At 41.3% G+C, this 15,779-nt stretch overlaps 1 protein-coding gene across 1 annotated transcript; it reads right to left on the reverse strand.

Annotated features, from left to right (window-relative positions):
• Positions 1-7,088: 7,088 nt before the first annotated feature.
• On the reverse strand, positions 7,089-7,903 carry LOC136391197 (olfactory receptor 1J1-like). Its single transcript, XM_066362722.1, is given in 2 exon segments — positions 7,089-7,186; positions 7,189-7,903. Coding segments are annotated over 2 exon segments (813 nt in total).
• Positions 7,904-15,779: the final 7,876 nt, after the last annotated feature.

Raw genomic sequence — 15,779 nt, forward strand, 5'->3', positions numbered from 1 at the left:
AGAAGGAGTGGGAACTTTCATATCAAATAGTAACTGCTGTAGTCATTGTTATCTCATGTTTCTTAAATTTATTACAATTTTGTTTCTATGACCCTACAGTTTCTTTCTCTTTCTCTCTCTCTCTCTTTTTTTCTTTTTGGAAGAGAAAAAGAGTGAGACTGAGAGAGGGACAGATAGAGACAGAGAGATAGGAAGGGAGAGAGATGAGAGGCATCAATTCTTTGTTGTAGCACCTTAATTGTTCATTCGTTGCTTTCTCATATGTGCCTTGACAGGTCTGAGTGGCTGGGAGGGGCTACAGCTGAGCGAGTAACCCCTTGCCTAAACCAGCTACCTTGGCCTCAAGCCAGCAAGCAACCTTGGGATTCAAGCCAGCGACATTTTGGCTCAAGCCAGTGACCATAGAGTTAGGTCTCTGATCCCACACTTAAGCCAGTGACCCCGCACTCAAGGCAGATGAGCCCTTGCTCAAGCTAGCGACCTTAGGGTTTCAAACCTGGGTCCTCTGCATCCCAGTCCAGTGCTCTATCCAGTAACCCACCACCTGGTCAGGGTCTTTCTCTCTTTAATGAGACAAAAGAACCAGAACCTTAAGGAATATTATTTCAGGATTTCAGGGAGTCCTTCTGCTCATGTGACTGTTGCCAACCATATGTCTATACCCTGTTAGTTTGCAAATGGCTTTCGTGTACCTTCAGTTTCTCTCGGTCCATCAGTGTCATTCTGTGTCTGGGAAGTAGAGAGACGGTGATTTCTTTCATTTACTAACGGGAGCAGTGAAGTGGCTTTCACGATTTCACATGATGATTGCATAGTGGAACCTGGTCTCAAAGGTGTATTTTCTGATCATCTCTTCACTAGGAGAAGATTTCTTCCTTTCTCCCTGTGGGAGGTAGAATAGTTAAAAGTTAGATCTCAAAATACCCATATGCTTAGGAGAGGAAGTGGACATTAACATTGCTGTGTGAATATCTGATCAGGGAGTGGCCCATGGGTGGCTAGGATCTCAGACGAGTCCTGAGCAGACCCAGTGTGAAGTGTAAGGGGTGGCTGGGGACATGCTCAGTAACACAGGGGAGACCCGCGACCTGGAGGTTCGGGAAGGAGTCTTTGGATGGGCTGAATTCTCATGTCTTTTACCAAATATTATGCTGTAAGGAAATGGAGACTCGGCTGTCTCTGCCTCTGCAAGACTCCAATTTCTAAGTGCTCATGACATGCTTGGAACTGAAGCGTCTTACAGACAAGAGTCTACCTTGCTGATCACAAATCCCATTTGACAGTGGAGGCTGCTGAGCATCAGAGGCCAGAGCCGATGCCACAAAGCTAGTAAGTGGGACAAAGACAGTTCAGTGTAGACCTATGTGATATTAGAAACAAACATTTCAATTCTAAACCAGGTTAACAAAATTGAGGCTGGTGTCAAAAGTATTGGACTTCCAGGGTCCCAGCTATTATAGTTCAAATCACTGGAAAATGGACCCGAAGTTTCCTAAAATTGGGCTTCAACCAGAGGAGCTGCCCGAGTGGATCGCGGTCCGTAGCAAGTAAAGAGTCTGAATGTTTCCAAGCAAGATTATTTTGGCTTTTTAAATCTCGGCTTTAAGTCTCCAACCTACACGTCTTCTATTTGAAGGATGTCAAGGTGTAAGTTTGTTACATACAGAAGCACTCACACACTATCACAGCCACACACTTGCCAAAGGGAGGCTTACAGACTTCTCTAGCTTGTACTCAAGCCTGGTAAATGCAGTCAGTGTGAGTCAGCCTCACACAAACCTATTCACAACTCACACAGAGACACCCTCACGTGTTGCACACAGTGTACATATGAAACTATCAAGCACCCTCAACCACACACACTGCGGTCACAGCAGTCACACGTATTCACGTCACAAGTGATGCACAAGGCCTGACATGTTGCACAGAGGCACTGAACACAAGGGGAACAAGGGCCACGTCACTGAGGACATTTCCAGCCATCCCTGACTTACATGTACAATAGTGGAGGCATTCAGGGTGTGAATCAGACACACACACACAAAGCCGCACAACACAATATGCACACACATACTCAACTATGCAGATTACTGTGCCCCTCTGACCTATACCGGAGCTATGAGTTCTGATGCCTTGGGCTTCGTGCTGTTACCAGGATGCTCCCTTTCTGTGCAGATGACCCAGGAATAAAGGAAGAAGAGCAAACCTTGGTGTCCCAAGGACCTTTACAGACTGTCACCTCTGTCCACCAGCTTCTAAAGAGAGGGCGGAAGATTTCCTTTTACTCATCAGAAAGAGTCCCCAGTGGGAAACAGCCGCAAGTCCCTGAATAGAGTCGCCATCAATAATTGCCCAGCATCCCCCTGGCCCCTTGTGAGGAATGTGTTTGGGTCCAGAGGGCTGAGCTGCAGCTGACATCATAGGAGAAAGTGTCCTTAACGCCTGTGATTCCTCGGGGTTCGGTTCAATTCCTGATGGGGAATGGAGGTTCGCCAGGGGCTGTGGGCTCTGTGTCACGAGTTCAGCTTCACCGCCCAGCAGGGTGTGTGGCCCAGGCAGTGTTCAGGTTCCAGCAGGCTCCCACAACACCACGCGGACCTCCATTAGAACACAACGCCCCTTCAAATGTACTGGTCTCCCCACTCCTCGGGGGGGCCCTGTGGGGCAGGCTCTGTTCTTGTTCAGCAGTAAGGGAACTGATTCTGTACACGCTGGAGAAAAAGACACTGGTCTTGCCCTGTACTAGGGGAGTGCACCTGAGCAATTTATCAAAGATCTCCAAGACTCAGTTCTTCAAAGTAAAAATAATGATAGTAGTCTTCGTGTGAGTTTGAGTGATGATTAAATGAGCACATAATGAAAGTGTAAACAGTGTTCAGCGTTCTTGACAATGTCCGTGTATCACTAGGGATTATCTAGGACTCAACTAGGCACTTGGTACTGTTGAGTGAGTTCATTGTTTGTTCGTTCATTCATTCTCTTATGTAATTATTAAGGTTCTCAAAAAAGTAAGATAGTGATGTATACTCTGGAGTATAGCAGTGAATAAAATAAACAGAAATTCCCTTTGGAGAACGCACATGCAAGTAGGGGGTGCCGAAAAAATTTATTGCAAAATAAATGGTAGATAAATGACAAATAGCGCTGGGTGATACTAATGTCAGTCTGGGAGCTAGGAAATATCCCCAGGTCCATCAACAGAAGAATGTGCAAAAAAGCTGTAGTTTATCTATACAAGGGAGTTCCACTTAGGAATCATGAACTACTGAGCAAAAAATGTAAGCTCTGTTTATATATAATACAACAGAGATGAATATCAAAATGCTTATGTTGCATGAAAGAAGGCAGTAAGAAAAGAATATAATCTGTATGATTCCATTTGATGGAATTCTAGAAGATGCAGATGAGTCTATGTGACAGAGAGGGATCAGTGGTTCCCCTGGGGGACAGATGGGAGGAGGAAGGAGGGAGCAGCAGGACGGATGGGGAAACTTCATGAACTCGACAGCTTGTTGTGATGGTTTATGAGTGTATTCATGTTTCACAACTATTCACACCGTATACTTTAAATACATGAAGTTTACTGTATGTCACGTATACCTCAAACAAATCTGGGTGTTTTTAATGAAGCAGTAACAAAGTCATTATATTATTTATTCCTCTATTGAATACCTCCAGTGGATTCCCAAATCATTCAGTCTGAAAACCAGAAACTGTACTATGATGGTGAATTTTATGGAATAACTTGGCTTATCCAGATATTTGGTCAAATGTCACCCTACATGTTTCTATGAAGATTTTTTTTTGAATGGGATTAACATTGCAATTAGCAGACTCTGAGTAAAGGTGATTGCTCTCCACAGTGTAGAAGGACATCACCCAATCAACAGAGGGCCTTTAATAGAGACTGACTTGCTCCAAAGGGAGCAACCTTCCTGGGTTTCCAATCTGCCGGTCTCCCTGCAGAGGTTGGACTGCCAGCCTCCACAGTGCAGAGCCAATTCCTTAAGTAAACCTCTCTCTGTTTACACGCGTGCACACACTCACACACACATGCATGCACACTCTCTGGTTCGTTCATCAGGAGAACCTTCACTGACACACACCTGCTGTGACCGTGAGTGCCCTCCACACCTGGTCTCCCGGTATCTCTAAATCACCACAGACCACCCCTCCTCACCTGCCCGGCCAGCTCCAGGAGCCCCGTTAGCGATCCTGCCACAGGCTGGGCAGCCTCTCACCTCAGAGCATTTCTAGCTGCTGATTTTCACGCTTGGAATGTTTTCCCCAGGTTTCCCTATGGCTCCCTTTCCTGTCCTCACTGAGGTCTTCCTTGGGATGTTGTCTTTCCAAGGAGCCGTACAAAATGTAAATTTTAAACCCTGCCCCCAACACCCTTGCTCTCCCCTGTTTTTCAGTCATTGTTGACATTCAATATTATAATAGTTTCAGGTGAACGGCTTTGTGGTTAGACATTTATATAAGTTACAAAGTGATGGCCCTGATGACTGAAATACTGCGGACGCCATACATAGTTATTACAGTATTATAGACCATATTCCATGTGCTGTATTTACACCCCTGTGACTATTTTGTAACTGCCAATCAACACTTCCTAATCCCCTCACAGTTTCATCATCCCCCAACACCCCTCCCATCTGGCAACCATCAGTCTGTTCTCTGTATCTGTGAATCTGTTTCTGTTTTGTTTTTAGATTCCACATATAAGTGACATCGTATGGTATTTGTCATACCCTGCTTGACTTTCACTTAGCATAATGCCCCCTAGTCCCCCCGTGTTGCTGAAATGGTAAGATCTCCTCCTGTTTGATACATCTCACTCCTCCTTACCAGGCTTCCTTTATTCACAACAGTTTTTGCCTACCAACATAACTTGGAATTTATAAAAACCTATTTTGTTTGGAGCTGAAATTCCAGTAAAGAAACAATGACAGTAGAGGAAATTAGTGAAGCTTGTGCCGCGTTAGATGATTAAAAACTGGTGTGGAGAGAAGGGAGCATGATGAGTGGAGGCAGGGGCTGGACCCTAACCATCCATGGGGGCAGATTTTATCAGAAATTAGCTGTAAACTGAAGATAAGACATCCAGACCAGGAGGAAGAAAGATTTATTTGTAGCCAACAGAGAGGGTGGGGTAGTAGACACCAGCTGCCTGAAGTTAGATTTGTTTACATTTTATACACCTTTACAGCTTTAGCGTTCACGTGAGAAATGCCTGATTTCTATGACTTCTTTGTTTGCAAACCTATGTGACTTTTGTGTCTAGGAAAGCGGTGGGAGTAAGACTGGAGGGTCAGTTCTTGATAATCATATTATTACTCATCTTCTTGCTGTTGCTGCAAGTGTATTTCAAGGAACTGATAGCAAGCAAGGGCCAGCTGTGGGTTGTTATTTTTCAAACTTATCTTAGTCTGCTCTAGCTCTCTCAGGTCACTGGCTTGAGTGTAAGATCCCCGACATTATAAGTCCCCCTCTTCCTTATTCTTCTGGTTTCTCCTCCCTCAGATTTGGGGTCTCTTTTTTAAAAAAAAACCCTCATATTCATCAATCTTAAAAAATTGCATGGCACAGAGTAGCCATTCAGTAAATATCTTTACGTGCATGAGTTATGAATTCAAGAATTTAGCTCTTCCTATTAGAGGTGGAGCTCCCAGTTTGGGGACAAGACCACAGCCACTGCCCAGACTGAAATTAATCAGACAGATATAGCCTATCTCACCACAAAATCCAACATAGAGGCAAAAATTACAGTCTTCCTAGAATGTTCTTTCTTTTTAAGTTCTCGTCACAGGCTCAACCAAACTAAAATTTATTTAGATTTTAGCAAACCATGAATAGCACTGTATTAACTATCTTCTACATTAAAAAGGTAAGTGTCCTAGATGTTACTAAACTAAGCATAGACTAACACTTCACTATAAACTAAGACTTGAATAAACTAACTTTACTGAGTATCTGTAGCTCTGGACAGCAGTAGAAACAAAAGAGGATACAAGGAGAGGATTTCCATCTCATTTACTTCAACAGACAGAAACTGAGTTACCATCAAAAGCCATATTGTCTGTTTAGAGGAGGGTTTTTCTAACCTATCAAAACAACATTGCACAAGACGTAAACTGGCTCTGGTTGGGAGTCCAGTTGTCCATTTCCTTATAGACGGAGTGAGTTACCGGAACACACTTGAGAGTTCTGACCATCTGCCACCGAGGAGTCAAAAACTCAGGATGTGAGAAGGTATAGCCACGGTTCATGCCTCTAACCTTAGCCTGAAGCAACACTGGTTTCTCTTTTATAAAAAAGCATACAATGCTGGTGTCACTTTCCTTTGGAGAAAGATGGTTGGTGTGCCCTGTGATCTTAGCAAGTCTTCCATCTCTCCGCAGGAAGTCAGGACTATAGTGCAAACTATTTAGGCTGATCAATCCGTGCCTGACTAATAAGGAGTTGGAAGACTCTGAGATGAATGTGTGTTGTGGCAATGCCATCTTTTGGATCATGAAAGAATAAATGGGCAACAGATATGACAACGGGAAAAGGGATTAGATTGAATAAGCAGACTGGCAGGCTACTTAGAGACATGGGTTGTACAAAACGCCACTTTTCAGGATCTCATTTTGTATGGCTCCTTGGAAAGACAACATCCCAAGAAAGACCTGAGTGAGGACAGGAAAGGGAGCCATTGGGAAACCTGGGGAAAACATTCCAAGCGTGAAAATCAGCAGCTAGAAATGCTCTGAGGTGAGAGGCTGCCCAGCCTGTGGCAGGATCGCTAACGGGGCTCCTGGAGCTGGCCGGGCGGGTGAGGAGGGGTGGTCTGTGGTGATTTAGAGATATCGGGAGACCAGGTGTGGAGGGCACTCACGGTCACAGCAGGTGTGTGTCAGTGAAGGTTCTCCTGATGAACGAACCAAAGAGTGAAATAAGAACACGATTAGATCATTCTCATTTGGCAAAAAAAGATATTGTTTCTGAAAAGAGTCCCCAGAGCTAATTTCATGTCTCTGTTTCTTAGGCTGTAAATGAAGGGGTTTAACATGGGGTCACTACTGTGTACCTCGGAGAGGGAATCATGCCTTGTCATTGGAGTTGTTCGATAAGGAGGAAAAGTACAGAGCTATAATTGTCCCGTAAAAGAGAGACGCCACATAGAGATGGAATCCACAGTGGACAAGGCTTTGTAGATTCCTTTGGTAGAGGGGACTCTCAGGATAGAGGCTGCAATGTGGACATAAGAGACCAGGATGCCACTAAATGGAAAAATAACAACCATGGGTCTAGCAGTGAACATGACAAGGTTGTTGACAGTGGTGGTTGAATAGGACAGCTTGAGCAGAATGGGGAGGCTACAGAAAAAGTGGGCAATAATGTGTTCGGCACAGAAGGACCGTTGGACCAAGAGGAGGGTGTGCAACAGGGCACTGACACAGGACAAAATCCAGGAGCCAGCCACCAGCACTGCACAGAGCCCCTCAATCATGATCACGGTGTAGTGTAGAGGGTGACAGATGGCCATGTACCTGTCATATGCCATTGCTGTCAAAAGAAGATTGTCAAGAACACCAAAAGGTATGAAACAATACACCTGAGCAATGCATCCCACATAGGGGATGGATTGTTGCCGAGTCTGCATGTTCGTGAGCATCTTCGGGACAATGACGGATGACAGAGAAATGTCAGTGAGGGCCAAGTGGCTGAGGAAGAAGTACATGGGCGTGTGCAGGCGGGAGTTCAGCCTGATGAGCAGGATGATGAGCAGGTTTCCCAGCACCGTGGTCGGGTACATGCCCAGGAACAGGGTGAAGAACCCGCGCTCCTGCCCTGGCAGCATGGGGAGCCCCAGGAGGAGGAACTCGGACACGCTGCTCTGGTTCTTGGGCCCCATGCTGCTTCCTGTCTTCTGGGGAGGAAGGAGGTTTGGGACTCTGCAACCTGGAAAGGATGACCAGGATCATCACGTCTCACACAGTGATTCTCCAGGAAAACAGAATTTTTAACTCAATTCTGTGGATTTCTCATACCAGTGTATGTAAATGTCTTTGCTGTACCCCAGTCTGGATCCAGGAAAACACTGATCCAAAAGCAGCCAAGAAGTCTTCATTGAAAAGAAAAACAAGAGTGCATTCAGTTTCATTCTTCATCATTATTATTATTATTATTATTATTATTATTATTTTGTATTTTTCTGAAGCTGGAAACGGGGAGAGACAGTCAGACAGACTCCCGCATGCGCCCGACCGGGATCCACCCGGCACGCCCACCAGGGACGACGCTCTGCCCCTCGGGGCGTCGCCCCACAGCGACCAGAGCCACTCTAGCGCCTGGGGCAGAGGCCAAGGAGCCATCCCCAGCGCCCAGGCCATCTTTGCTCCAATGGAGCCTTGGCTGCGGGAGGGGAAGAGAGAGACAGAGAGGAAGGAGGGGGGTAGAGAAGCAAATGAGCGCCTCTCCTATGCGCCCTGGCCGGGAATCGAACCCGGGTCCCCCGCATGCTAGGCCGACGCTCCACCGCTGAGCCAACCGGCCAGGGCCTCATTCATCATTATTGATTGATCATCGAGTGTGTATTGGGACTTCTACTAAGGACTGAGATGCAGCAGTGAACATGAAGAGCGAAGTCTCTACTTCTGTCTGGTTAGATTGTGATGGGCATGGAGCGATCATTTCTCCCCCATGCCCGAGCCACACCACACTGACTCACTGTGGCAGAAGTAGAAAATGAGCCCAGAAAACTGGTTTCCATTGTTTCTTCCTTAAAGAAACATAAGAATCCAGGGTTGAGCTGATGTAGCGTTGTCACACTCCTCCCGTGATCCTGCCGGTTCCCATTGAACTACATCTGTGAACTCATGGACACTCTAGAAACAGTTAACTATTTTAAGCCACTTGATGCCAGAATGGCTCTGAAGCCAGAGTAGTGCATAAAATATCTTTCATAACAATGCTGGTCATTTTGGTGAACATGTGGTACTGGGCTGAGGACTTTGCCTACGTTTCCTAATAAAGCTGATGCATCAGCTTTACAGTTCCAGAGTCTAAGACCTCTTCATATCTGCACTGAGGATTTGTGTGCATTAACCTATATTATCTTTAAAGACATGGAAACTTGAATGATACAATTGCTGCAGGCACACAACAGTACTGTAGGGGACAGTACGGCACACACACATGTATTTATATTTATCGTATCTATATGTGACATGTAGTGTATGTAAGTGATATATATGTGCTATCATTTTCTTTTTTTTAATTATTTTTATTTATTTTGGGGGAGGATTTCATGGTTTGTTTTTCACTCCTTGGATTTTATTTCATTTTTTAAAATTAATTTTAATGTATTGTGTTAATACAGATTCAAGCGTGCCACTGAATACAACTTCCTCTCCCCATCCCCCCATGTCTCTATCTGTACCCCCTTTGTCCCCCTTCCCCCAACTCCTGCCCCCTTTCCCTCTGGGACCTGCTGTTCTGCTATCTGTATCTCTGTGTTAAGTATATATAATTTCACAAATCCCTTCAACTTCTCTGATCTCATTACCTCATCCCACTTCCCTCTGACAGCATCCCCCTGGTCCCTGTGACCCCACCTCTGCCTCTATTTCATTCCTCAGTTCATTTTGTTCCTTAGATTCCACATAGAAGTGAGATAAAATGATATCTGTTTTTCTCTGCCTGGTGTATTTCACTTAGCATAATAAGCTTCAGGTTCATCCATGCTGTTACAAAAGGTAAGATTTCCTTTTTTTTCACAGCCACGCAATATTTCGTCGTGTATATGTACCACAGATTTTTAGTCCACTTGTCCACTGACGGAAACTTCGGCTGTTTCCAGATCTTAGCTATTGTAAACAATGCTTCAATAAACATGGGGGTGCATATCTTCTTTTGAATCAGTGATATGGTATTCATAGGATATATTCCTAATAGTGGGATAGCTGGGTCAGAGGGCAGTTAGATTTTTAATTTTTTGAGGAAACTCCATACAGTTCTCCACAGTTGCTGCACCAGTCTGCATTCCCACCAGCAGTGCAGGAGGGTTCCCTTTCCTCCACACCCTTGCCAGCACTTATTATGTGTTGTTTTGTTAATGAGCTCCATTCTGACAGGTGTGAGGTGGTATCTCATTGTGGTTTTAATTTGCATTTCTCTGATTATTAGTGATGTTGAACATTTTTTTCATCTCCCTATTGGCCATCTGTATGTCGTCTTTAGAAAAGTGTCTGTTTAGTACTTTTGCCCATTTTTAAATTGGATTGTCTACCTTCCTGGTGTTGAGTTTTAGAAGCTCTGTATAAATTTTGGTAATTAACCCGTTATCAGACATATTGGCAAATATGTTCTCCCATTGTGTGGGGTGTCTTTTTAATTTGTTAATGATGTCTTTTGCTGTGCAAAAGCTTTTTAGTTTGATATAGTCCCATTTGTTCATCCTGTCTTTAATTTCTCGTTTGTTGGGAAAAATCAGTAAAAATATTGCTACGAGAGATATCGGAGTGTTTGCTGCCTATGTTTTCTCCAAAGATGTTTATGGTTTCACAACTTACATTTCACTCTTTTATCCATTTTAAGTTTATTTTTGTGAATGGTGTGAGTTGGCAGTCTAGTTTCATTTTTTGCATGTACCTGTCCAATGTTCCCAACACCATTTATTAAAGAGACTGTCTTTACTCCATTGTATGCTCTTGCCTCCTTTGTTAAATATCAATTGACCATAAAGGCGTGGGTTTATTTCTGGGTTCTCTGTTCTGTTCCATTGATCTATATGCCTGTTCTTATGCCAATACCAGGCTGTTCTGAGTACAATGGCCTTGTAGTATAACTTGATATAAGGAAGTGTGATACCTCCCACTTTATTCTTCTTTTTCAAGATCGCTGAGGCTATTTGTGTTCTTTTTGGTTTCATATAAATGTTTGGAATATTTGTTCTATGTCTTTGAAGTATGCCATTGGTATTTTAATAGGAATTGCATTGAATTTATAAATTGTGTTGGGTAATATAGACATTTTAATGATGTTTATTCTTCCTATCCATGAACACGACATATGCTCCACTTGTATGTATCTAACTTGATTTCTTTTATTAATGTTTTATAATTTTCTGAGTACAAGTCTTTTACCTCCTTGGTTAAATTTACTCCTAGGTACTTTATTTTTTTTGTTGTTGCAATAGTGAAGGGGATTGTTTCCTTAATTTCTTTTTCAGACAGTTTATTGTCGGTGTATAAAAATGTCACTGATTTCTGAATATTAATTTTATATCCTCCCAACCTTGCCGAATTCATTTATCAGATCTAGCCGTTTCTTGGCTGAGACTTAAGATTTTCTAAGTACAGTATCATTTCATCAGCAAATAATGATAGTTTTACTTCTCTTTTCCAATTTGGATGACTTTTATTTCTTCTTCTTGTGTGATTGCTGTGGCTAGGACTTCCAGAACCATGCTGAATAAGAGTGGTGAAAGATGGCACCCCTGCCTTGTTCCTGATCTTAAAGAAATTGCTTTTAATTTTTGCCCACGGAGTACAATGTTGGCTGTGGGTTTGTCATAAGTGGCCTTCACAATGTTGAGGTATGTTCTCTGTATTTCCATTTTGCTGAGAGTTTTGATCATAAATGGGTGCTGGATTTTATCAAATGCTTTTTCTGCATCTATTGGTAATATCATGTGATTTTTCTCTTTCCTTTTGTTTATGTGATGAATCTCATTGATTGATTTGCAAATATTATACCAGCCTTGCCTCCCCTGAATAAATCCCACTAGATTATGATGGGTGATTTTTTCATGTATTGCTGGATCTGGTTTGCTAATATTTTGTTGAGAATTTTAGCATCTAAGTTCATCAGGGATATTGGCCTATAGTTTTCTTTTTTGTAGTGTCTTTACCTGGTTTTGGAATGAGGATTATACTTGCCTCATAAAAGGAGCTTGGAAGTCTTTCCTTCTCTTGAATTTTTTGAAATAGCTTCAGAAGGACAAGTGTTAGTTCTTCTTTGAATATTTGATAAAATTTGGCTGTGAAGCCATCTGGTCCAGGACTTTTATTTGCTTGGAGTTTTTTGATAACTGTTTCAATCTCATTTGTTGTAATCAATCTGTTTAGGTTTTCTGATTCTTCCATATTGAGTTTTGGAAGATTATATGTTTCTATGAGTTTATCCATTTCACCTAGGTTGTCCAATTTTTGGCATACAGATCTTCATAGAATTTTCTTACAAACCTTTGTATTTTTGCAGTGTCAGTTGTTACTTCTCTACTTTCATTTCTAATTTTATTTATTTGAGTTTTCTCTCTTTTTTTCTTGATGAGTCTGGTTAAAGGTTCATCAATCTTGTTTACCTTTGCAAAGAACCAGCTCTTGGTTTCATTGATCTTCTGTACTGTTTTTATACACTTTATGTCATTTATTTCTACTCTGATCTTTATTATTTCCTTCCTTCCACTTTCTCTGGGCTTTTTTTTTTTTTTTTTAATAAATTTTTATTAATGGTAATGGGATGACATTAATAAATCAGGGTACATATATTCAAAGAAAACATGTCTAGGTTATTTTGTCATTAAATTATGTTGCATACCCCTCGCCCAAAGTCAGATTGTCCTTCGCCACCCTCTATCTAGTTCTCTGTGCCCCTCCCCCTCCCCCTAACTCTCCCCCTGTCCAACCTCCCCCCACCCCTGGTAACAACCACACTCTTGTCCATGCCTCTTAGTCTCATTTATATGTTCCACCAATGTATGGAATCATGTAGTTCTTGTTTTTTTCTGATTTACTTATTTCACTCCTTATAATGTTATCAAGATCCCACCATTTTGCTGTAAATGATCTGATGTCATCATTTCTTATGGCTGAGTAGTATTCCATAGTGTATATGTGCCACATCTTCTTTATCCAGTCTTCTATTGAAGGGCTTTTTGGTTGTTTCCATGTCTTGGCCACTGTGAACAGTGCTGCAATGAACATGGGGCTACATGTGTCTTCACGTATCAATGTTTCTGAGGTTTTGGGGTATATACCCAGTAGAGGGATTGCTGGGTCATAAGGTAGTTCTATTTGCAGTTTTTTGAGGAACCACCATACTTTCCTCCATAATGGTTGTACTACTTTACAGTCCCACCAACAGTGAATGAGGGTTCCTTTTTCTCCACAGCCTCTCCAACATTTGCTATTACCCGTCTTGTTGATAATAGCTAATCTAACAGGGGTGAGGTGGTATCTCATTGTAGTTTTGATTTGCATTTCCCTAATAACTAATGAAGCTGAGCATCTTTTCATATATCTGTTGGCCATTTGTATCTCTTCCTGGGAGAAGTGTCTATTCATGTCCTCTTCCCATTTTTTTTATTGGATTGTTTGTTTGTTTGTTGTTGAGTTTTATGAGTTCTTTGTAAATTTTGGAAATTAGGCCCTTATCTGAGCTGTTGTTTGAAAATATCATTTCCCATTTAGTTGGCTGTCTGTTTATTTTTATATCAGTTTTTCTTGCTGAACAAAAACTTTTTATTCTGATGTAGTCCCATTCATTTATCTTTGCCTTCACTTCTCTTGCCATTGGAGTCAAGTTCATAAAATGTTCTTTAAAACCCAGGTCCATGAGTTTAGTACCTATGTCTTCTTCTATGTACTTTATTGTTTCAGGTCTTATATTTAGGTCTTTGATCCATTTTGAATTAATTTTAGTACATGGGGACAGGCTGTAGTCGAGTTTCATTCTTTTGCCTGTGGCTTTCCAGTTTTCCCAAAACCATTTGTTGAAGAGGCTTTTCTCCATTGTGTGTTGTTGGCCCCTTTATCAAAGATTATTTGACCATATATATGTGGTTTTATTTCTGGGCTTTCTATTCTGTTCCATTGGTCTGAGTGTCTATTTTTCTGCCAATACCATGCTGTTTTGATTATCGTGGCCCTATAATATAGTTTAAAGTCAGGTATTGTAATGCCCCCAGCTTCATTCTTTTTCCTTAGGATTGTTTTGGCTATTCGGGGTTTTTTATAGTTCCATATAAATCTGATGATTTTTTGTTCCATTTCTTTAAAAAATCTCATAGGGATTTTGATGGGAATTGCATTAAATCTGTATATTGCTTTGGGTAATATGGCCATTTTGATTATATTTATTCTTCCTATCCAAGAACAAGGAATATTTTTCCATCTCATTGTATCTTTTTCGATTTCCCTTAACAATGCTTTGTAATTTTCATTATATAGGTCCTTTACATTCTTTGTTATGTTTATTCCTAGGTATTTTATTTTTTTTGTTGCAATCGTGAAGGGGATTATTTTTTTGAGTTCGTTTTCTAATATTTCATTGTTGGCATAGAGAAAGGCTATGGACTTCTGTATGTTAATTTTGTATCCTGCGACCTTACTGTATTGGTTTATTGTTTCTAATAATCTTTTTGTGGAGTCCTTCGGGTTTTCGATGTATAGGATCATATCATCAGCAAAAAGTGATACCTTTACTTCTTCTTTTCCGATATGGATGCCTTTTATTTCTTTGTCTTGTCTGATTGCTCTGGCCAGAACTTCTAGCACCACGTTAAATAAGAGTGGAGAGAGTGGACAACCCTGTCTTGTTCCTGATTTAAGGTAGAAAGTCCTCAGTTTTATGCCGTTTAAAATGATGTTGGCTGATGGTTTATCATATATGGCCTTTATTATGTTGAGATATTTTCCTTCTATACCCATTTTGTTGAGAGTCTTAAACATAAAATTGTGTTGTATTTTATCAAAAGCCTTTTCTGCATCTATTGATAAGATCATGTGGTTTTTGTTCTTTGTTTTGTTGATATGGTGTATTACGTTAACCGTTTTGCGTATGTTGAACCATCCTTGAGATTCTGGGATGAATCCCACTTGATCATGATGTATTATTTTTTTAATATGTTGTTGTATTCGGTTTGCCAGTACTTTGTTTAGAATTTTAGCATCTGTATTCATTAGAGATATTGGTCTGTAGTTTTCTTTCTTTGTGCCATCCTTGCCAGGTTTTGGTATGAGGGTTATGTTGGCCTCATAAAATGTGTTTGGAAGTATTGCTTCTTCTTCAATTTTTTGGAAGACTTTGAGTAGAATAGGAACCAAGTCTTCTTTGAATGTTTGATAGAATTCACTAGTATAACCGTCTGGGCCTGGACTTTTATTTTTGGGGAGGTTTTTAATAGTTTTTTCTATTTCCTCCCTGCTGATTGGTCTGTTTAGGCTTTCTGCTTCTTCATGACTCAGTCTAGGAAGGTTGTATTGTTCTAGGAATTTATCCATTTCTTCTAGATTGTTGTATTTGGTGGCATGTAATTTTTCATAGTATTCTACAATAATTCTTTGTATATCTATGATGTCTGTGGTGATCTCTCCTCTTTCATTTTGGATTTTATTTATTTGAGTCCTGTGCCTTTTTTTCTTGGTGAGTCTTGCCAAGGGTTTGTCAATTTTGTTGATCTTTTCAAAGAACCAGCTCCTTGTTTTATTGATTTTTTCTATATTTTTTCTGTTCTCTATTTCATTTATTTCTGCTCTGATTTTTATTATCTCCTTTCTTCGGCTGGTTTTGGGTTGTCTTTGTTCTTCTTTTTCTAGTTCCTTAAGGTGTGAAGTTAAGTGGTTTACTTTGGCTCTCTCTTGTTTGTTCATATAGGCCTGAAGTGATATGAACTTTCCTCTTATTACTGCTTTTGCTGCATCCCAGAGATTCTGATATGTCGTATTTTCATTTTCATTTGTCTGTATATATCTTTTGATCTCTGCGCTTATTTCTTCTTTGACCCA

The sequence above is a fragment of the Saccopteryx leptura genome, chromosome 2 (genome assembly GCF_036850995.1).
Source record: "Saccopteryx leptura isolate mSacLep1 chromosome 2, mSacLep1_pri_phased_curated, whole genome shotgun sequence".
In the NCBI taxonomy this organism is placed as follows: domain Eukaryota; kingdom Metazoa; phylum Chordata; class Mammalia; order Chiroptera; family Emballonuridae; genus Saccopteryx; species Saccopteryx leptura.